This window comes from Atractosteus spatula, chromosome 2 (genome assembly GCF_055471065.1).
Source record: "Atractosteus spatula isolate fAtrSpa1 chromosome 2, fAtrSpa1.hap1, whole genome shotgun sequence".
NCBI classification, from domain to species: domain Eukaryota; kingdom Metazoa; phylum Chordata; class Actinopteri; order Semionotiformes; family Lepisosteidae; genus Atractosteus; species Atractosteus spatula.
The window spans coordinates 24,433,872-24,458,123 of record NC_142707.1 but is presented as its reverse complement, the minus strand read 5'-3'; the positions used below and the strand labels follow the sequence as shown (position 1 = coordinate 24,458,123).

General features: G+C 35.3%; 1 protein-coding gene across 1 annotated transcript in view; it reads right to left on the bottom strand.

The window, feature by feature from the left end:
- The window catches only part of plg (plasminogen), a 49,916-nt gene extending 30,095 nt beyond the window's left edge, over nt 1–19,821 (bottom strand). Inside the window, exons 1-5 of the mRNA XM_088909731.1 lie at nt 19,732–19,821; nt 16,779–16,814; nt 8,470–8,605; nt 7,899–8,005; nt 2,867–2,981 (exon numbers count right to left, since the gene is read on the bottom strand). Of these exons, the coding sequence (XP_088765857.1) occupies nt 2,867–2,981; nt 7,899–8,005; nt 8,470–8,605; nt 16,779–16,814; nt 19,732–19,801 (464 nt within the window). The 5' untranslated portion in view covers nt 19,802–19,821. The remainder of the gene's footprint in view (nt 1–2,866; nt 2,982–7,898; nt 8,006–8,469; nt 8,606–16,778; nt 16,815–19,731) is intronic.
- Between the last annotated feature and the right edge of the window lie 4,431 nt (nt 19,822–24,252).

Sequence of the window (24,252 nt, the reverse complement as noted above, 5' to 3'; positions counted from 1 at the left end):
AAGTAATTGTTTTTTTTACATGTTTTGTTTGTGGACAGTCTGTCCACAAACGTGAGACTGTCTTTCTCAGACTTACATTCCTGAATGTCCCCCGCCCCGGTCAACAATCCTAGAAAGGCTAGGTGCCTTTTGCCGAAGTCGGGAGACATTAGAGGCTTGCCACACCCGGACTGTTAAACCAACGCATTAGCACGTCAAAGCCCATTGAGGACCCGGGCGCAATAATTGTTTTGTCCCTTGATTTACTGATCTGCATTAATTATGGAAATCGAGTTCCTGCTCTGTGCAGACGACCTGGTCCCGCTGTCGCCCACAGAACAGAGGCTGCGCCAGAACCTGGCACTGCTGGAGCAGCACTGTCAGACCTGGGCGCCGACAGTCAATCTGGACAAGACCAGAGTTATGGTTTTCCAGAAAAAAAGCCAGACCTCAGGGAATCAGGTACAAATTCACACTTAACAACACATTAACACCTAACAACGGGAGCGGGGACGAATTAGGCCAGTACCCACTATTGTTAAGCATACAGAAAAGGATATTAAAGTATTGAATATTACTATTGGCTTTAGTATTAGCCATACAGAACATTAAAGTGCCCCTTTTCCATTCAGCGGGTGCCTGAGCCGCTGTGTCCTATCTTCTGACAGTCGCCGTTGTGAATGTCTGTAGAGTGTTTCTTATTTTTAGTACTATATTTTTGTATTATATTCCCTATTAATCAAACTCTAAGAGTATGTATCGGCTTGTCCCCTCCTCCCGCCCCTCTCTGTGTACAGTAGAGCCTAAAAAAGTAAATAAAAATTTACTCTATCACACACACACACACACACACACAATAGAAGCAGGAAGCAGAAGCAGGGACCGTTGTCAGAAGGGAAGAAGGTGACTATTCATTGTTATCAAAAATGACTTAGAATCGATCATGTTGGGATATTTTGAAATATAAAAGTCAATTGATTGTCCATAATATCGCTATTCTATTTTTTCGAAGAAATGTTTGTTAAAAGAAAAGTCCAGCACCAGCTGGATTTGAACACACAACCCGTGAGTTGGTAATTGGGCATGTAGACCAGTAGGCTACAAGGGAAGTCACATGAAGAGAGAGGCGAAACAGCCCTACACAGCCCTATCGCAGTACACGAATATAATCATATCGTTATTAAATTGTTTAGATACGCGATTCCATATTATATTAGCAGAAAAGCTTAAAACTACCACTTTTTCACACGCTATTTCACATGCTAGTTAAATACTTCGATGCTTGAAATTGTTAGGGAGAAATGGAATACCGGTGTGTATTTTTCCTTTAAAGTACCGATTCCTGGAATCTGACTGGCTGACACCCTTCTGAAGTGGTTCCATAAAATCTGGTATACGGAAAAGAAAGCGTTGATAAATACAAGTGTCTTTTAATACACTCTTTGCTGTGCTCTTGAGGATCCTTGTGATATTTTGAGCTCTAGTTGAATGATAAGTGTCGCATTTTAAATCATTTTCGTAGTTAGAAATTATGAAACGCCCTGTTAAAAGCAAGGAAGTTTTTATGCCCGTTGAAGTAAAACAAAATGCCTGACAAAGTATGGCTTGGACAGATTCCAAGTGCTTGTACAAATGTGCTAAAGAAATTATACTTTGAGTATACAGCTTGTCCAAAGTCATCCATTATTAATACTATTAGTAATATCTTCGGTAAAGGCTTTGATGCATAAATATTTCTGATAAAGGTAGGTTGTGTACTTTTGTCCAACTGAGCAATCTTGCTTTCATAAAATATACCAACATTTTAATGACTGATGATTAACATGCTGTAATACACAGTTCAAAATTAAAAGCTCAAATGCTGTACATGAGAGGTTAAGCTCCCCCTGGCGGTTTTACAAGGTGACGCCGGATAGTTTCCGGCATGACGTCAAATGACGTTGATTAACCGCGTGATACTACGTGATACCGCGTGATACCGCGACACGCCCACCGGGGTATGCCGCGAAATACCCCACCCATTTTGAATGGCTGCATCTGTATGTTTGTGAGTCCAGTGGTACAAAAGAGCACTGGCAATTGACTACTAAGCAGTGGAGAAATGTAATAAGGTGCGTTGAATAATCTTTCACTTTGTTCTCGACAAAGTTCTTGACACATGGTGCACCAAAAGAACTCTAGCTGTTGGTTCCAATAATATTATAGGGTGCATTTTACTGGCATGGATTGTGTGCACTCATTCCCCAGAAAGTCAATGCTAAATGCGACTCAATGATACATAGTGAGCATTTTCATCCCCCATTGCCATATTGCAGTATTTATCTTCTGCTTGGAGGAGTACCTTCCACAGAGCACTGAAATTGCACAATGCCATGCAAAGAATAATAAGAAATCCAGCCATCATCTAACAATCCAGTGACAGGAAGTTGCTTGTCCTTTTTTGCGCTACAAGTTAGAGCATATTCTGGAATTACAGTATAAGTGCAAAGTAGGACAAAAAGCATAGGATTGATCTAGCTATGGACAGGATGTCTGTCAAAGCAATAACTCATTGCAGGAGTAAAGGAGGTGAGTATACTATCAGTAGTGCCAGTAGTATCAGTATACTATAGTAAATTGGATATTTGAGATTTTAAAACTTTTTGAGAGGTATGAATTAGAGGAGAGTTAGAATTACTACTACTGTAGATCTTTTATTCCAGGTGAATTCACACTGAAATCAGGTTACTGGTTTTAACAACGTGGCTGAGAAGCTTGTTCTATACAGACAAAACAATTTCTTGGCTTTAAAATGTTGTTTTATTTTTCAAGAACTAAAAATGCATATTATATGGCAGAATTTTATAGATAAAATACTTTTAAATATTGCTTAGAGAGAAAAGTGTACTTAGGGTTGTGTGGGTAGGTAGATGCCCATCTTTGGCATTTCTTTCCTGATACTGTTGTAGATTGTGTTCCTCTGTAGCTTTCCCCATTGCCAGTCTTACACTCCACCAAGTACTCTGAAAAATAAATAATAACCATATTTCCATAGTGAGATCTATGAGGACAACTAATAAAAAAACAACCATCAATTTAGCAAACAAAAATCATCCATTGACTCTATGAAAACATTAAGACCTGTATAAAGCTTTAACATTGAGTAGTCTTCCACTGCTTTCAACTTGAATTCAACATGGTTTTATATTATTTTATGGCTTTCCACTTATCTTACAGCTTTTGTAATTAAGCAATTCTTTACACTTACTTATCATTACTATTAATTTATTCCCAATTTAGTAATGAGCTAGTAAACCTGGTCTAAACTATGAATTAGTAATATTTTCCCACAGAAATAATGAAAACGTTTTTATTTTCAATAGATACTTGTATACTAACAGTAACATTGTTTAATAATGTTCTGGCCTTACTGTTTTGAGGCTTCTTCTAATGTTTTAATGTAATGAAACCAAGTGTTAGTTTTCTACATAGTCAACAGAAATTTAGAACATAAACATGTGAAAGAACGTTCTTCAGTAAGTCAAATCCTGACCTGTTTGTCAGTGCTGTTTATTTAATCTCAAATTTCAAACTTTACAGACTCGTGTTTGTTTATTTTTCAAATCTGAACCCAAAAAAGTCAATGCCTGAGAGGTTAAAAATTTACAGATTAAAAGGAGGAGGTTTCTTCGACTGATCCATAAAGACAAACTTTTTTCTATAAGAATAATTTATCACATTAAAAATACAGTACTTTGCCCTAATGAAGATCAAAGTATTTCATCAGTATTTTTCCATCAAGTAGAATAAATTAGAATTTCATTGTTATATGATAACCATTCCCTGTATGCAGTTTTATTCCAACTCTACTAAACTACAGGTACAAAGGCTGACTAGTTTAAGCAACCTACCAGAAATGATGAAAGTTCAAAGTTCTAATGCGTTTTGTTAGAGGTGTGAGTGTGCATACGTATGTGCAAAAGGAATGTCACAATTGTACAGCCAGCCATGTCTATTTGAAGGGATAAACAAGTACTATATAACAAAATGATTCCAACAATGACTCTCTGATATAGCTAATGGAGGATATTCTACTCTGGTTCTGGAAAAAATAGTGTTTTTACTTTCATTCTAACTGAGCATTTCAATCATTTAAATGAATCACTTATTAGCTCAATTACTGAAGAAGAGAATGGCATATTTCGAGATATTGCAGACTGCAGTTTCAGCAAAGCACTTGCAATCCAGATATAGGGCAAAGCAGGAAACTAAACCAGCACTCACTGCACTGAGTAGAGCTATGGATACACACTGGCCTGAGCGGCATCTGAGAAATTTTCTCTTTCACCTTGATTCACCCCTGCCAACATTATGGGAACAATCAATCCACAGAACAGCATAAACGATGAACAGCTGATGTGGGAATGCATTCTTCATGGTCTCATTTATTCACCTAACCTAAAATAATTGTATTGCTCTATGGCTTATATTTTTTTGTAAAATACAATACTGTACAATGAAACAATTAGCTTTAAGCACCCTGTACTAAGATCATACTAAGTTAGTGGGGGCTATGGTGAAAATATTTAATCGTGGTAGACATACGTGGAATCAACCTACTACATCTTTCACTGTTTTTCAAACAAGCAATAAAATTCACTTATTAGTAAATTTAAGGTTCTGCTGTTCTCAAGTTGTAATCCAAATTTGGTGCAGCATAACCCAAAAATGCTCAATAGCATTTTTTATAGTAAGAGGCACAGATGGGGATATTCATAACTACCTCTTTGAACTTGTATCTCTATTACTTTATAATCAAATGATAGTAAGAAGTAAATGTAGGTCACCAGGCATTTTTAACAAAAAACAGGGAAATGTACTCAGGTGAGGGCTGTCGCAGAAAACAAAATTGCGCTATAATTACAGAGATCTTGGAAGGGATACTTTAAGTTCCTTGATTAAGATTGTTTGATTGAATATCTAATTATTACTGTGTACTGTACAGTATAGAATAGAATACTGTAATACACTGTTGTGATTGATAGACATACAGTACTGTAATTCCTTGTGGGCAGCATACTTCGCCAATCCGTGAATAGGATTTGTTCTATACAATAAACAAAATTTGTGATCATGAGGTGAATATGAATGATAACCACAATATAAAATACATTTAACATTAAACAATTCAATTCTCTCTTGATCATACAATATTAGAACAAAAATATGCTTTGTGTTTAACCCAGTGATTTCAAGAGATCATAAATAATCTCACAGATTCAGATTGCTTAATTCCAAAGAAAAATTAAATGTTTTCACTTTGCTGCTCTAATACTATTTTAAACAATTGGTATCAATTTCATGAATACATCTTAAGGGAATAGCATTTCCTGTATTTCCTTTGAGAATTATAATACAATGTTACTTCTGGTGTAATAATTCTTTACTTCACATTTGATGGTTATTTTCAAGATAATTCCTGATTGTACCAGTCAAGTGCATAATACTAAATAACTTGATAAATAACTTACTACGGTAAGCTGTAGATTTCACAAGACCACTCACATTCTGTGGGCTCAAACACTAGAGCAAACAGAAAACAACCAATACTGGTGTTCTTCCCAGAAACCCAGCTTTTCTGCAGACCCAGCCTTCTCTCTTCCAGGACACAAAAATTGCCATTGGCAAATTGATCTCTCTACAAAGTATTGATGGAGCCCAGTTAAAAATTAAATCAACCTATACTGCAGGTTAGATCCAAGGAAAAATGAAATATTGAAAACTGGTTTTAATTAATGGAATGATTAATTCCATATATTCAAGTTCAATACAGTTTTGTAATGTTATCAGTTTCAACATTTTTTCAACATTGGTTTCTTGCTGTTGTTTTGTCTCAGTTGAATTGAATTGTTTCAGTTTTCAATTATTTTACATTTTTTATTTAATCTTAAATTCATATGTTCGCAAATAACAGCAGTATTTTAAATTGTTTTTCTTTAAGCAAGTTTAAGATTTGTACTGTTTGCTAACAAAGCAATAATCACAGTGAAAATGAATACTTTTACAGTTGCTTGGCAGCTTTTAACAGTAACTTGAAGTTTGTATTTTACCTACAAAGTCACCCAATAAGTATTTAGTTTGTTAAATATTTAACATTTGTTTATGAATGTACAGTTATTTCTTGGCTACTTAAACAAATCACATAGCTTTTGAAAAAGGGGAAAGTAAAAAAATCTCACTTTATGTCACAAAATTGAAAAAAATAACTTTGTTGTTACTGAGTTATTTTAGTTTTACATTATTTATATTAAGAAATGCATTTTTTATTAGTAGGTATGGATACCCATTTCTGTTTAAAGTTTCATCATGCTTGGCATAAAGCAAAAAGGTGTATATCCGAACAGTCTTAATGAGGCATTATATAATATGCAAAGTCAAATTTGTCAGACAACATCAGTCAATGTTAACCAATGTCCATATGCATGGTTCAAACCTGCACATAGAGTTATAAAATTAAATAACTTCCACTGCTGAGGATAGTCTGGGTCTGAGAGGGTAACTATTTTTGAGTTATTTAAAGACCATTTGTCATAAGTCAATGTATTGGAATCAGAGTGATTGATATAACACTGACAATTCGGCAATAAATCTGGAATTTATCCAATTCGGATAAATCTGGAATTAAGAAAAAATAATGGAAGTAAATACTTTAATATCTGACAATATAAGCTGAAAGTTTTATCTTAAACTGATGATGTTAACAAGTCTCCTGTGACTCTGATATTTTGCAGTTCCATAATATGTAACATGGCCTCTACTCTTTCAAATGTCGTTAGGTAAATATTTTTATTAAAGACAATATCTTTATTGTCAGGTGGGTATCAATGTTTCATTTCACCTCACAGTGTCGCATTCTTTAAGGTAAGACAATGGGTATTCTTAGTGGTGGTTGCTCAGTTTATCCTAATCTTGTCTTTGAGGCAGTCAATATGGCCAGATAAAACTAATTTATAACTAGGACTAATCCAATTACTGCTAAGCCATCAATCAACTTTCTTGGAGAAAGAACACATCTAACTGATTTTGTGATGCACTGTGTGGAATAGGGAAAATGTTCCAATTCATTAGAATCCAGTTTAGGAAGTAATCTTATCCTGAGAAGGATCTCTATTTAAAAAAAAAACCTGTGTTTCTCTTTTACCTTTAAAATATTTGTGTGTCAGTTACAGGGTAAGTTATATTTCTGTTTTGTCTGTAGAAAGTAAGGTCCTGATACTCAGTTATAGAAATATCTGTACAGAACAGAAGTGTGTCCTTCTACGAATACATTTGTTCATTCTGTAAAGCTTGGTTGTTTCACTATTACACTGCTCTGATACTGTTCTTTATTCCCGGACAATAGGGTGTGTAAGTGTTAACTATTATTGGTGTAGAACATTATATTTCAACAGTATGAGAAATGTTGTTAGTTAATTCTTTGGCCAAATCCTGAGTGAAATGTCCATTTAATGCACCAACCATTTCAAACATCCATGGTTAAAAGAAGACACAAGGATAAGAAAGAACAGGGGTCTCAAGCACCATATAAAAACTCAAAAGACATTTGTTTCACAGGAATCCAGATAATTGTGATGATATACGATGTAAGCCTAAATACTGAAAAATCAGAAACAGAACAAAATATATACTGTATACATAAATTCAAAATGATACAAAATATATGTTATGAGAACATCCACCTGGACTTAAGATATTGGATTGATTCAAATCTCCTGAAGGCCTTATTAAGTACCGACGTATTTTGGACAGGTATTTATCACCACTGTCAACAGTAGTTTCATAATTCAAGGAAGTACAAACCAATCCTTATTCAGTTTAAGAAAGTTCTCATTATTGTATGATTATCCTATGTAAATGTATTTCCAGCTTTATTGTCTTACTTTTCTTTTCATACAAAACTGTGTCCATCCTTCGCAGCACTGTGTCTGTTTTTCCATTTCCTGGTAGCGTTATGCAGATTTGGTCTTTCTGAGTAAAGCAAAAAGACCTAGAACCACAAGAATTAAAAAAACAGTTTTCTGCAGTTTAAAAGCAGTCATACACAATAGCACCCAAATTATAATTACATTTGATTTTAAAAAGGTATTCAGAAATTCTTTGATATACATTTATTGTGTCTCTATACAGATATCTACTAATGATGTTATGCTTAGAAACTATAAATGATAGAATAAATGAAACATTATTTGATATAATACTGCAACATTATAAAAAGCAATTCAGATTATGCTCTAGATGTAAGTACAGATACTGTTTTTCTCTTGCATCTAGTGCATTTTGAATTCTTACTCATTTGGGAAATAAATGTGATGTTATTTATACATTAACAATCACTTTCACTATAAATATTTTAAATATTTTACAGTCTCTTTCACTGTAATTTTTTTTATGTTTGTCCAGAAAGAAAACCCTACAGACAGATCACTGGATGGATGGAAAAGTAATTTGTACCTGCAAGTAAATGAGGATTCAGTTTCACATTTCTGTGCACATTCAATGGCTGTGTTAGTTGTGTACTGTCTCTTAATATTGGATAATATCCAAGCCCCTTCAGTTTTAGTATACTCATCTAAACTCATCCTGCTTTCTAAAAAGGGAAAAAAACAATGATAAGAAAAGATAATACTATACAGTATTGTACAGAAAATCTTGACTTGCATTCTTGTCAATTATATCTTAACTTGTGCTTAACAGGTCAATAATACTTTTTGGCAGATGCAAATCTTTAAGGTTGAAATTCTATTTTAAGTGATAACAGGAAGATGTTACAATTCAGCCGAAGAAGAAAGAAAATATACACCCTGGATAACCAAAGTGCACACTCAATGCTATAAAAGCTGTGGCTTTTTTTTGGAATGCAATGTAAGGGCTTTTCAAACCTTGGGTCAGGTAAGAGAAGCTTGGTTGTTTTCATAGGCTTTAACATTTTTGACTTTATTAATATTAGGCCTAACAATAACATATCTTAAAAGCAATCTTTATTTATTTACTTTTAAACAATACATTATTTACAATATTACAATTTACATATTACATTATTACAATTATACCATATTTTTATAACGATAACATTTGGTTCTCATATTCTTATGTTATGTTTCTTAATAGGGCAGTACTGCGGCACAGTGGTTGTCATTGTTGTTTAACAAATGTGGGGCGCTGGTTCAATTCTGGGCCTGGGATACTATCTTTGAGAAGTTTGGATGCTCTCCCTGTGTTCATATGGTTTTCCTCCCACAGCCTAAAGACACACTGGTAAGTTAATTGGTTTCTGGGAAAAGGGTGTTGGTATGAGTTTGCGCATGCTTATATCTGTGTGTGCCCTGTGATGGACTGGCCTTCCACCCAAGGTGTATCCTGCCTGGTGTTTATTGATTGGAGGGATTGCTCTGGCTCCCCCCTGACCCTATATTGGATAAAAGAGTGAGAAACTTGATAGATTTTTCTTATTAAACATTTGGTATTGAACATGAAAACATGTATAGAATGAAAATGATAACTATAAACATGATTTGAAAAAAGTAAATATGATGAAAGTACAATATTGAACAGATTTGTGTGAATCCATCATTCAAAGGACTTGAAAGCAACCAGATTTCAAAGTTTAACAACTGCTGAGTACATACAGTATGTAATGACCTGTTGCTGAGGTGAAACTAGCAGCAGATCTATAAGGCATAGAGTGAGCCCAAGTGCTAGCCAAGGGGCAACCGAGACATAAAAACTTGCAGGCAGCACACACATATGGAACTGTGCAGACAACTACGCTGAGCACACAGGCAATGTTGCTGTAGTCATCTCTCAGACGTACAGCAGTGCGTGCAAACTGACAGTGTGCTGTGGCAAGAAAGAAAAAACTCCAAAATCCTGGTCAAGCAGTGAAAGCCAGTGAAAAGCGCAGTCCAAAGCACAAAGGGGAATCCAAGAGTCATGGTCAGAGTGAAGAGTGATACTCACAGGCAGGGTCCAAAGCCAAGAAAGAACAGGGAAGTAACGAGCATAAGGGGTGATCCGGGAGACAAGATGCAATGCAAAACAGAAATCAGAATTTCCAACAAAGCACCTGCAAGGGAACAAAGCTAGAGAAACACAGTAACAACACACCCAAAGAAGGCTCCACGGCCGAAATGTTGTGTTTCTTTTCTTCTCTTTTCAGCATGGAATAACGCTTTATTTGTTCCTTTTTCTTTTGTCGACATAATATAATACTCTATGTGCAGAATATTCTGAACAAAGCTATTGCCGGGAAGAACCACGTTCCCCTTTTGTCTACCTTGTGGACAGACCCCAAGAGGACAAACCATGCACAGACTACTTTTAAAGACTGATGTCAGTAAGATGCTACTTTCGCAGAGCTGCCTGAGCTGCAAGCTCTTTCTTTCTCTCTTCAGTCTGCACCAGCACCCTCCCATCACAGAGCAGACCAAGCTGCCATGGACCAATCTGCCAAGCACTGTTTTACCAGCATGAAGTTTTACTCATGAAGGATGTGTGGCCAATGGAAGACAGAACAGGGGCTGAAGAGAATGAAGGAACACAAAGGTCCTGCTGCATGAATCTGAAGACTGAGAAGAGGAGTTACTATATGACAGAATATGTGTACAGAATATGGTCCCCAAGTAAATACATGAGAAAGTTCCTTATTTGGCGCAACATCAATACATCCTAGAGGCACACTTCAGCTTTTGAAGAACACGTTTGTGGTACAACAGAAGTGAGAGATGCCCAATCAGTTGTATAAATCAAGAGTCATAGACAGACATGCAAACATGAATTAACGTCTGCAACCAAGGTCAACATAGTGCATAATATCACTATGCATTCTAAAGGCTAGATACACTTAAGAATTTTAAAAATGACAGTTTGGGAACATCACCAAAAAGGAGTTGCACAGTCTGAGAATTTTGAGGAACCATGAAATGATTCAGAATAGAGACTAGATTAACATGTAAGACTTGCTGATGCTCATAGGCATGTGTAAGGGATTTAAAATCAGAGCACTAGATGGGCATTGGAAGGGCTACCAGTAGAATAAAATCTCAAGTGAAGGAAAGGACAGGCAACAGAATAGATTGCTTGTGAGAATAGTGGTGTAGGAGCTCAGTTTTGTGAAGGGTGGGTGTCTGGAAAAGAGGGCTTTGATTCATAGATGCTAGGTTGAAGAAGGAGGAGGGAGAGGTTTCCTCCATAGTTTGGATGCCTTCCAGGGTAGGGGCTAAGAACTATGGTCCAACATCAATTTTCAGGGCTAAGAAATGGAGCAACTATAAGGTCGTGTAGGAGCGGTTGGGGTAATTGACTATATGCCAGTACATACACAAACTGGGAGAATTTGGGGCATGAGAAATAGGTGCATAGGTGGGACAAATGTAGCAGGGCCAGAAAATAGGCATCAAAATTAAGAGGGTCCTATATTAAAAAAGCCAGGATAGAGGTATGAGCTGTGGTTTTGCTGAATTCATAACACAGAAAACAGTGTTTATGTTGGCTTGGAAAGGAATGTTAGATAGTGCAAATAAAGGGGGGGGGGGGGGGGGGTTGGTGGAGCCTGACATATAACAGACTTGATGGCCACGCTTGAATTACAAACTATAGGAGGAGACTGGAGGGGATTGGGGGGAAGACTGAGACGGTAGTAGGGATAGACTTGAAGGCAACAGGGAAGTATTGTTGTTTTTTATTCTTTTTGCAGGCAGAGAGGGAGAAGAGGTAGCCTTGATTGTGCAAAACCACTATACAGATGCAGCCATTCAAAATGGGTGAGGTATTTCGCGGCATACCCCAGTGGGCGTGTCGCGGTGTCACGCGGTGTCACGCAGTATCACGTGGTTAATCGCGCGTCATTTGACGCTCTGCCGGAAACTATCCGGCGTCACCTTGTAAAACCGCCAGGGGGAGCTTAACCTCTCATGTACAGCATTTGAGCCTTTAATTTTGAACTGTGTATTACAGCATGTTAATCATCAGTCATTAAAATGTTGGTATATTTTATGAAAGCAAGATTGCTCAGTTGGACAAAAGTACACAACCTACCTTTATCAGAAATATTTATGCATCAAAGCCTTTACCGAAGATATTACTAATAGTATTAATAATGGATGACTTTGGACAAGCTGTATACTCAAAGTATAATTTCTTTAGCACATTTGTACAAGCATTTGGAATCTGTCCAAGCCATACTTTGTCAGGCATTTTGTTTTACTTCAACGGGCATAAAAACTTCCTTGCTTTTAACAGGGCGTTTCATAATTTCTAACTACGAAAATGATTTAAAATGCGACACTTATCATTCAACTAGAGCTCAAAATATCACAAGGATCCTCAAGAGCACAGCAAAGAGTGTATTAAAAGACACTTGTATTTATCAACGCTTTCTTTTCCGTATACCAGATTTTATGGAACCACTTCAGAAGGGTGTCAGCCAGTCAGATTCCAGGAATCGGTACTTTAAAGGAAAAATACACACCGGTATTCCATTTCTCCCTAACAATTTTAAGCATCGAAGTATTTAACTAGCATGTGAAATAGCGTGTGAAAAAGTGGTAGTTTTAAGCTTCTCTGCTAATATAATATGGAATCGCGTATCTAAAGAATTTAATAACGATATGATTATATTCATGTACTGCGACAGGGCTGTGTAGGGCTGTTTCGCCTCCCTGTTTATGTGAGTTGTCCTGTAGCCTACTGGTCTAGGTGCTTGGCTAACAACTAGCAGGTTTTGTGTTCAAATCCAGCTGGTGCTGGACTTTTCTTTTAACAAACATTTCTTCGAAAAAATAGAATAGCGATATTATGGACAATCAATTGACTTTTATATTTCAAAATATCCCAACATGATCGATTCTAAGTCATTTTTGATAACAATGAATAGTCACCTTCTTCCCTTCTGACAACGGTCCCTGCTTCTGCTTCCTGGTTCTATTGTGTGTGTGTGTGTGCAACAGAGTAAATTTTTATAGAGAAATGGAGGCTGGACAGTATGCGTTACAATATAAACATTTATATTGATTTAAATCGTGTTCTGATTTAAATCGCAAACGCGTGTTTAATTATATGTGTTTTTTAATCATAATCAGGCTAATGCAACATAAATTGATACAGTATCTTTGTCTTCTAAGTATCTTAATAAACTTTCAGCATAGCTTTCTACCCGTTAAGATTTATATTTCTTGGGATTTTGGGATCAAACGTGGAAGGATTAGATTGTAATCGTTTTTATTTGTCAAATACGTGATTGTATTTCTGAATGTTATGTGACACCTACAGTAGTTCACTGCTTTAAATACATCGAATTAAGAAAGTTATGTGTAGCACCTTAGATCTTTTTTCTGAACCAGGGAAAATCTGATCATGTTTCTCTATAACAATAATAAAAAACTTTATTTTACATATCGCCTTTAAAAGTGGCATCTCAAAGCAATACAGTAGATCGAAAAACAGTTAAAAGGGACCAAAGTAAATACCAGCCAATCGCAAACGCGTTTTCAATAAAATTCTTTTATTCATTCAGCAGAGACTGAGAGGGACATCCAGCAGAGAGAGACACACACACATTTATATTGATTTAAATTGTGTTCTGATTTAAATCACAAATTGATTTAAATAGAGAAAAAAGACCTGACTGACAAGCCGATACATACTCTTAGAGTTTGATTAATAGGGAATATAATACAAAAATATAGTACTAAAAAAGGTACTACCACTTTTAAAGGTGATATGTAAAATAAAGTTTTTTATTATTGTTATAGAGAAACATGATCAGATTTTCCCTGGTTCAGAAAAAAGATCTAAAGTGCTACACATAACTTTCTTAATTCGATGTATTTAAAGCAGTGAACTACTGTAGGTGTCACATAACATTCAGAAATACAATCACGTATTTGACAAATAAAAACGATTACAATCTAATCCTTCCACGTTTGATCCCAAAATCCCAAGAAATATAAATCTTAACGGGTAGAAAGCTATGCTGAAAGTTTATTAAGATACTTAGAAGACAAAGATACTGTATCAATTTATGTTGCATTAGCCTGATTATGATTAAAAAACACATATAATTAAACACGCGTTTGCGATTTAAATCAGAACACAATTTAAATCAATATAAATGTTTATATTGTAACGCATACTGTCCAGCCTCCATTTCTCTATAAAAATTTACTCTGTTGCACACACACAATAGAAGCAGGAAGCAGAAGCAGGGACAGTTGTCAAAAAGAAAGAAGGTGACTATTCATTGTTATCAAAAATTACTTAGAATCGATCATGTTGGGATATTTTGAAATATAAAAGTCAATTGATTGTCCATAATATCGCTATTCTATTTTTTCGAAGAAATGTTTGTTAAAAGAAAAGTCCAGCACCAGCTGGATTTGAACACACAACCCGTGAGTTGGTAATTGGGCATGTAGACCAGTAGGCTACAAGGGAAGTCACATGAAGAGAGAGGCGAAACAGCCCTACACAGCCCTGTCGCAGTACACGAATATAATCATATCGTTATTAAATTCTTTAGATACGCGATTCCATATTATATTAGCAGAAAAGCTTAAAACTACCACTTTTTCACACGCTATTTCACATGCTAGTTAAATTTAATTTATTTATATATTATATATTTATATCTCTGACCAAGGGAAACGTCTCATTTTTTCAAAGAAATGTTTGTTTGTTGATTGTTATCAAAAATGACTTAGAATCAATCATGTTGTGATATTTTGAAATATAAAAGTCAATTGATTGTCCATAATATCGCTATTCTATTTTTTCGAAGAAATGTTTGTTAAAAGAAAAGTCCAGCACCAGCTGGATTTGAACACACAACCTGCAAGTTGTTAGCCAGGCACGTAGACCAGTAGGCTACAAGACAACTCACCTAAACAGGGAGGCGAAACAGCCCTACACAGCCCTGTCGCAGTACACGAATATAATCATACCGTTATTAAATTCTTTAGATACGCGATTCCATATTCTATTCCCTATTAATCAAATTCTAAAAGTATGCTTGTTGGCTCCGGTATCACGTTAGTTAAAGACTTCGAAGCTTAAAATGTTTAGGGAGAAATGGAATACTGGTGTGTATTTTTTTCTTTAAAGTACCAAGACCAGCTATATACTGTATGTTTATGTTCCAAAATTAATATCGTTTATGGCCTTCACACGCGTTACAGTATGCTCCTATTCTTTTTATGCTCAGCTACTAAGATTTCCCTTCGGTGGTAAAATTCAATATCTACAACGGGCACAGCAAAGACGTTTACTGTAAGTCTTTCTACGACAGACCAACGGACCACGAGTGCCCCTGTTGGTCAACCAATCACGTACTGCGGTGCCACGCGTCATCTTGCATCACACTGAGCGACGCCACCTGCGGTACGTGTCTGTAACGCGCACTTTGAATGGCTGCATCTGTATTATCCTTCATAGCAGGAGGAGCTTATTTTGGGGTAGACACCTTTTGGACTTTTTGGCAAACAAAGAATTAGTTCAGAGTTGTGTTTTCAGTGTTCAGCTTTCATCCATCAAGTTGAAGCATTCACAACGACAAGTATGAGAAGGAGGTGAAGCTTATTAACAGAGTCCAAAAGCTTCAGGAGGTTCCACAGGTTCCACGAATACACCACAGGGTTCTAGAGATCTAGGCTAGAGCAGTGGTTCCCAACTCTGATGGTGGGCAACCATGGTGGGTCTGTTGGTGTTCATTTCCACTGAGCTGGCAATCACAGGTGTTAATTGATCTTCTTGCAAGGGCAGACTTTTGTTTACTTGTTTCTTCGTTCAGTTCTTGTTAAATACCCTAGTTCAGGTGTATTTTTTTCTGTAAACATCAGCATCCTACAGAGCTTTTTGCAGTCTTTCCTTTTCTTGCCATTAAGTACATTGTTATTTCAATCAATTTCCGATGAACAGACATCAGAAAAGTTGGAATGACAATGTACAGTATTAAACATCCTCACAGTATTTTTCTTTCAGCAAACGGCTGATTGGTTACATTTCAGGTTACGCAACTAAATGGGAGGAGCTGTGAAACTGAGAAATTGCTAGAAGGTTGAAACCAGTTCTAAATCCCATTAACATTTTTAAGTGCTGAATACAATTTTTTTTACAAATAATGCCCCAAATGGATAACTGAAATCAATTAGCCTGTGATTTAGAACTTGGCTGGAATAAAAAAAAAATAAGAAACAGTGGTATACTTAGGAAACCAAGGTTGGGAGCACATGTCCAAAATTATTAATACTCAGGACCTGTGACTCACAGTTAATGGGGCCTGTTTTCCTTATATATTTTTGAAAGAACCTGTTAGTCAGAATCTTCATATATCTATTACAACAACACCAAGTAAATTACACATGAACACACATATGTTAGATCCTTACGTGCATACAGCTAAAAGTCTACTTTTAATGTTACAGAGTGCAGAGATACCAGGATTAAACATTTGGATTAAATAAAATAGCTAAAGTTTAAGCAGAAAGTCATTTAACAATTATGGTTCGACATAAAAAAAGAACACTGCTGAGTGAGAGAAAAACAATGCAAAACACCTGAAGACTCTGTCACAACACTGTACAGTATATCTACATTAGTGTTTGTACAGTATGTTATGTTGAGGGGCGATTGCCAAAAAATTGTTAATTGGAAAAGTGAGGTCTCAACCCATGTAAAAAACTATCTTTCTCACATGAAATATGTATACCTTGAAGAACACACTTTTAAACAATGAAATTAAAGGGAGATAAAATAAAAAATGTGCCCACCTTGCATGACCTGTTGTCCACTGAATGCTGGGAGTCCTATCAATGGTAAAAGAAAAGGGTTAAAGTTAATGAGTGCAGACATTTTTTTCCAATTAGAGTACATCTGAAATACATAGCATTTCATACCATTTTGGACCCTGAAATAGGAAGTTAAATTACAATATTTATTTTAAGAATAGAAGATTGGAAAGTCTAGAAGAGATTTTTTTGTTTCAATTTAAGAAAGAGGATCTTTGTGCAATTATAACAAATATAATGGCAAATGCAATTATATATTTTTTTCCATCTGTGATGCTTCTTTTTACTATGTTTAGACAAGTGCTTTTAAGCCTCCTATTCCATGATATTATGGCATAATGCAATTGAATTGTACTTACTGAGCTATTCCACTTCAGTGAAGGGTATTTATTTTGGTTGGAAGAAAATATCAAAATATTTTTTTTTTAATTGAAACTTGTTAAAATTGTTAGCTGTTTTGACTAGAGTACAAAGATTACAGGATGAGACTGTTGAAAATCATAAGTCAAAAACACTTTATTATTACATTTTCCCTCAGCCCAGATACAGTACATCCACATCCTCAACAGTTGTCCTGCAATGCTTTAAGAGCAATGTTTTGCACAGAATTAGTAATTACTTATAAAATAATTAACAGCAACCCCCCTTCCCATGAACTACAGTATTATCTAAATAACTGATAATAATCCTGATAATAGAGCAATTGTTAAAAAAATCACATTTACAATCATATCCCAAGGATGGCATTTTTTGTATAGTAGGGTATTCTCAAGCAATCTAAAGAGTAGAGAACAGCAGCATCCCCTAAACTGATCAGATCAGATCAGAATTCACTTTCTAGTTACAGATACCCTACTACTAAACACAGCGACCTTTGACAATTTTGATGTAATTCAAAAATCTTCACACTGATAAATGCACAGTACTTATAATTAACAGTAAATTGGCTGTAAACTAAAACACGTTCAAAAGAATTTTGATAGATGTAGTTGTACTACTCTTCTGTATGTCTCATTGTGTGACATAACTATATATAACTCTAATTATTTGATCAAAACACATCATAAGAAGAGGTTCTGCAATTATTTACTAATTTGTACAGATTAAGCCACAGACAAAAGTAATAGAAGTAAAGCAGACTCCTTTAATTTGAAACATTTATTCATTAATACTTTTAGTTCAATTATCATTTCACTAAATTCCATTAAAATGAACATTAATATCAAAATAAAATCAGCATTAATTATTTTGAATATTAAAGCTGGTGTTCAGTATTAATGTAGCAGGAAAAACACTAATATAATGCTAGTCTTATATTCCTTTCTTTGTCTATAACTTTGTAAATAATAGAGATTTAGGCTCATCAGAGCAGTATAGTTATAGTATGAACTGACCACCCTTTTGTTGTTGTTTTGATCTTCACTTCATCTGGTACCTCCAATCCATTGCTAAGAACTAAGATACTCAAAAGATCTGAACAAGGTGTCTCTTTCCCTTTCCTTTTTTTGGCTTTACAAATTTCCTTGAAACATTCTATTATGTGGTGTATTTATCACAGCAGGACATACCCACATAATCAAACCTTGGTGTGATTGATATTTTTCATAACATTTTTTCAGTTAGCAAACACCCTTATCGAAGACAACTTACTTAGAAGAGTAAGAAGTAGAAAAAAATAAAGTTCTGCTCCTCTTATTAATATAACAAAATAGTTTAATATGAAGGTAACTTGTATTGTTCTATCCAACTAAATTTCACTAAATGCGTTTGTATTGATCCATCTCCTAATCCCTCAAGAACAGGTTACAAGACAGGACTGCACTCCAGATGGATCTTCAGTTCCTCCCAGGCACATACATGCATACTGGGGCAATTTAAATGCCAATTAACATAGACAGCATGTCTTTGGACTGTGGGTAGATAACAACCCAAAAATATACAGGGACATGGGGAAAACATGTAATCTCTTATTTTTTTCCTCTGATGTGTTTTCAAATATTACACAAATACTAGACATTAGAATACTGGACAGATTTCAGTGTATTTACAAGCCAGAATGCCCTGGTATCTTGAAAAAAGAACACAAGTATTATTTTGATTTCTTTTCTGACTTTAGCTGTCTTTAAACTACTTTGAAATGAGTTTGAGATATCCCTGAAGCAGCCAAACTTGTGTTTGAACTCTGTCCAGAACATACAGTACTTACTGTCCTTCAATGTTTACAGGAACAGGAGTGTGTTGATGACCCAAAGGTACATTTATTTAGGGGTCTGTCACATATATGGAGTCTACTGAGGATGTAACACTAGAAGAGCCTCAGGATTAACAGTAACCTTTGTCCAAAAAGCTAAAGCTACTTTGTGTTATAATCAAAATGCTTGAATAATTGTTTTTGACCTATTTTTAAATATTAGGCAATCTATCTATCCATTTTCAATAGCTGCTAATAGTCTAGTAGTCATGCAAAATGTTTTTCTAAAACAAGCAATTTATTGGTGCAATCTAAATGAAATACTTCGCTCAAGGGTGTAATAGCAGTGCATCATTTCATGTATGTATCTGACATGCACATCAAGAACAGACATTTCAAATTAATTCTCAAATGCAAGTTTTTACTGAACTGATATGTATTAAGAAATCAGAATATTTGCCAGAACAAATTGGCCTGAATCAAAAATTTAAATCTTGTAAAGCATATTCAGCACCTTAAACAACATGATAATAATAACATTTACCTTACTCTTATATAGTTACTCTTATATGTAACTAAGATTTGATTCACACTAATCAACATCTCTGTGCAAATGCTATATACAACAATTTGAAATATTATCAGTTAAAACTGAGAATCCTTTTGGTTTCCTTTAATCAAATTTTTCATCACTGTAAACTGATACCTTTACAGCAGTTTATGTTAAAAATATCTAGTGCTTACCTGAGTATAAGAGAGTGCATATTAAAAGGGCTATTTTGAGAACTGCCATTTTGGCACTAATATGCAGCATTTTCAGGATCCCTAGCAAGTTTTGAGCCTTTATTGGAACAGCCAGTAAGACAAACAGATTGATATCACTAGTAGTCAATCATTCTCCTGACAAGGACAGAGAGAAAAGTGGGCTTTGAACCCGAGGACATCTGGTCAGAACCATGACTTAACCTTCTAAATTTTTTTATGGACATAATATCACTTTTTAACATAAAACATAATGATAAATCTATTAAATTAAATTTTAATGTCTTCTGCCAAACTATATGAAGATGTCCAAATTCAAAGAGCCAGAAGGCATTAAGAAATGTCAGAAGACAAGGTTTTGTGCTGTGTACAAAGGTTTTCATCAAGAAACTGACATTTACTATACAATTTACTATACTATACATTTAAATGTTTGAATTAATTTTATCTATACCTTTATATCATAAAATCATCAAATGGTATAGGAAGATGTCAAATATCTTAAACTCTGCCGTACAAATTTTAATACAAGAGTTAAGCAGAATGTGACAAAAATTTCTTGAAAATGTAAGATGTAATCCTTTGTTCTTTTCATAACAATATTCAACCACTTGTGTATTGTAATAATGCTTTCTAGTGTTTTTCTATTTCCATTTATATAAAGCACACATTTTAGAAATATCAGTATTACTTTGGAATAAAAATAACTATTCATACTTGTTTTACTTTAAAGTAATCTAACAAGTAACAGGCTAGCACTGTTTGAGCAGTGTTTAAATCAATAGTTTAATAATTAACAGAGAAAAAACAAATGCTTTTTTTACACATAAAACAGTTAGAATTCTTAAAGAATCAAAAGGATAGTAAATAATATCATTTTGATTGGAACAGTATCATTTTGACTGAAACAGAGTTCATTCAGTTGTTACCGACCAAAACAAGGGCTTATAATTTAAAAAAAATAAATTGGCAATAGTCAGGATCCCAGATCCATAACAATCACTCCATACTACTGCCCCAATTAAAAGACATCTTTGATTCATTCAACCAAATGAGAATGGTTAAAACAATATATGAATTATTTATTTATTCTTTACTAAAAATGGTTTTAAAAATCATGTTGAATATCTAAAGAGAACTGTCTAGCAGCGACTGTACTTTGTTTGCCAAATTAAAAGATTTTTTAAAAATCATATAAGGCAAGGTATTGATTAAATATATGTATAAAAACCTTGATTGGTTAGTGCATACTGCACAGCCATGTTGTAACCTGGTTCTACTGTATGCATAAAAACAGCAAGCCTTTGTCTTTAGTACCTGTAACTCTTACATCTCATATTTTTCTTCTACCACTTCTTCCAATTCAGGGTTGCAGGGGGCCCAGAGTAACAGGCTCAAGACAGGGCACATAAAGGATGGGACAACAGTCCATTGACACACATAAAGCATAAAGCACACACAGACATTCACTCTGGGACCAGTTTTTCCAGAAGCTAATTAACGTGCCAGTATGTTGATGGACTATAGGAGGAAACTTATGTGAACATAGGGAAAACACACAAACTCCACACAGACAAAACACCAGGTCAATAATTAAACCCAGAGCCCCAGCACTGTAAGGCAGTAATACTAATCACTGTACCACTGTGCTGCCAGTATGACTGCATTTTTATTTAAATTTAATCTAAGAATAATATCCAGTACAGTACAGTACTGAGGCTCCACTCTGGATTATTGGTGAAAGAGGGTGGAGTGCTACTTACTGGCATACAATATAATTATAAAACTTTATTTAATATAGTGCCTTTGCAGGTGGTTTCTCAAAGCACTTTACAGAACAACAACAATACAAAATGCATAAGATATACACAATGAAAATACACAGTGAGAGGAGACAGTAGATGGTGGTACTGAATACAATAGGAGCAGAGGGGTAAATAACAGAACCAGTTAAGTAAAGGCCCTTCTAAAGGAGGTTTTAAGTCTAGAGAAGGTGACTCTATGATATCATTAGGTATAGAGTTATACTGTTTCAAGCTGTACATAGGTCAAAATCACCCAAAGGAATGTCCGCCAATTGAGGATCTGTAGTGTGGGTCATAGAACCAAACCTGATAGCATCTTTCCCAATCATCAGCTGGTGATGTCACCCATATAAACTGGAATACAAGTAATTTTTCTGTGGTTAATTCACTGACTTGAAAGTCTTTCACGTTCCCCTTTTGTATGCCCTGTGAACCTCAAGAAGACAAACTGTGCACAGACTGTTTTACCGAAGACAGCAGTATGCTTCTTTGGCAGAGCTGCCTGAGCCTAGCGCAAGGAAAAGCTTTCTCTCTCTCCTCTAGCTGCTAATGGAAACCCAGACAGCTTTTACCAGCACGAAGTTTAAACTATTCAAGGATATTTTGACAATGAATTGTTGAGTATAACTTTAATCACATACTGTACTTCTTGAGAGCTGAATGATCATTAAAAAATACATGTTTGATGTTTAGTTCATGATAGTAAATGTATTTACTTGTGTCTGAGAACATAAATGTGATATAAGTTACAGTATGTAGACTGATAAAACCTATAAGCCATACTGTAACACATTATAGTCAATGTGTATTTTCACTCTGAAGTTATTAACTTTGTCATCCCTGAGTGAATGATCAGCCATTGTTGTTCAAGGCAGATTTTTTCACAGACATATACTGTGTTCCATTACATTGTTGTTTGTTATATATGTTTCGATTATATTACATTAATAAATTGTGCATTGTTAATTTAAGAATCCTTGCATGAGACTATAAATTGTTATGTTTTATTGGATCCTGAAATGTACAGTTACAATTTCTGATTGTTACAGCAAATTAAAACCCCAAACCTCCTTACGGTGGCTTACTGAAAATATGACAGTAAGTGGTCACAGATGGTGTGTCCTGATCTCAGCTATAAGCCACCACCAAACGGTTGCTTGGGTAGAGAAGTACTAAGAAAGGGAGAATGGGAAGTGAGTAAAGGCATCACCAGCTAGCCATTACTGGAAGAATAGAAAAGGCAAATAATACAGATGAAGACTGTTTCCAGAATACATGTAAAATTTTAAAATGTATTAGTTGGACTTTAGTGCAGGAGGCAAAGGCAGATCACTGAGGTGAAATGGAAGCCAGGACCAGCTTCAACAATTTGAATTTAGCAGTTAGCTAAACCATACACACACACAAGTGAAAGAAATGTTTGTGGAATCTACACACCGTTTTCCATGCATAGAATCCTTTTATATTTGGATTGATGCTGTTTGCTGGCTAAAAATAAACATTTACACAAAAAGTACTAGCACTGGGTTCCATAGTGAACTACTGTATGGGAGGAAATCAGAGTACCCAGAAGAAACCCACATGAACACAGAGAGACCATACGATCTCCACACAGACAGTACCCCAGCTACAGGACAGGACAATGAACCCAGTGCTGCAAAGCAGCAACGCTAACCACTGTGAAACCATGCCCCCTGCCATGATACTCCATTTAAAATTTAAAAAAATTTGCATATACTGTACAAAACAAGATGCACACAATGTTAAAATATTTACTTTTTGGTGCTATTTCAAGGTTAGATAAAAATTGACTACGTTTCAAAAGAACTGAATGTATTTGGACTATAATTTTTTAGTTATTTTTAGTTTAGGATTTGTAGACAAGGATTTTTGAGACAAGAATGACATATTTGCATGGTAGATTACCTGTAGATTGAACTCACCTGAAAAATAATCAGGGGTTAGCCATTTCCACACGTCCACCTTGGGAATGCACTGATGAAATTACCCTTCCCAAAACAAACATGAAATCTGCAAAACTTGTTATCAAGCATCCATCCATCCATTTTCTGTTTCTTTCAATTCAGGGTCACAGGGGAATCAGAGACTCAGGCCAGCAAGCAGAGCACAGAACACCAGTCCATTGTAGGGTAGACATACAGACACAAACACACACGCTCACATCTAGGTTCAATTTTCTCAGAATCCAATTAACATACCAATACTGTATGTCTTCAGACAGTGGGAGGAAACCCTCATGAACATGGGGAGAACATATAAACTCCACACTGATAGCACCCCAGGTACAGAAATGAGCCCATGGAAAATACAGATGCAGCCATTTAAAATCCAAGTATGCTGCGGTAAAACGGGGTAGGCGTAGCGCGTCTTAATGCGTCATAATGGTCATACAGCATCATACCGCAGTTATGATAATAGTATCCGGAATCACCTTCTAAAACCATCAGGTGGAGCTCCTAAAGCTTAACCTCTCATATACAACATTTGAGCTATCGCCAGAAAATGCCCAGTTACGAATCCTGGTCACTGCTGAAGGACAATCTTTTTCAAATTAAGAATTTAAGTTGTACACTCTTTAGACTTTTAATAATTTTAAACTGTATATTACAGCATGTTAATCATTAAACATTAAAAAGTCGGTATATTTTATAAAAGCAATTTGCTCAGTTGGACAAAA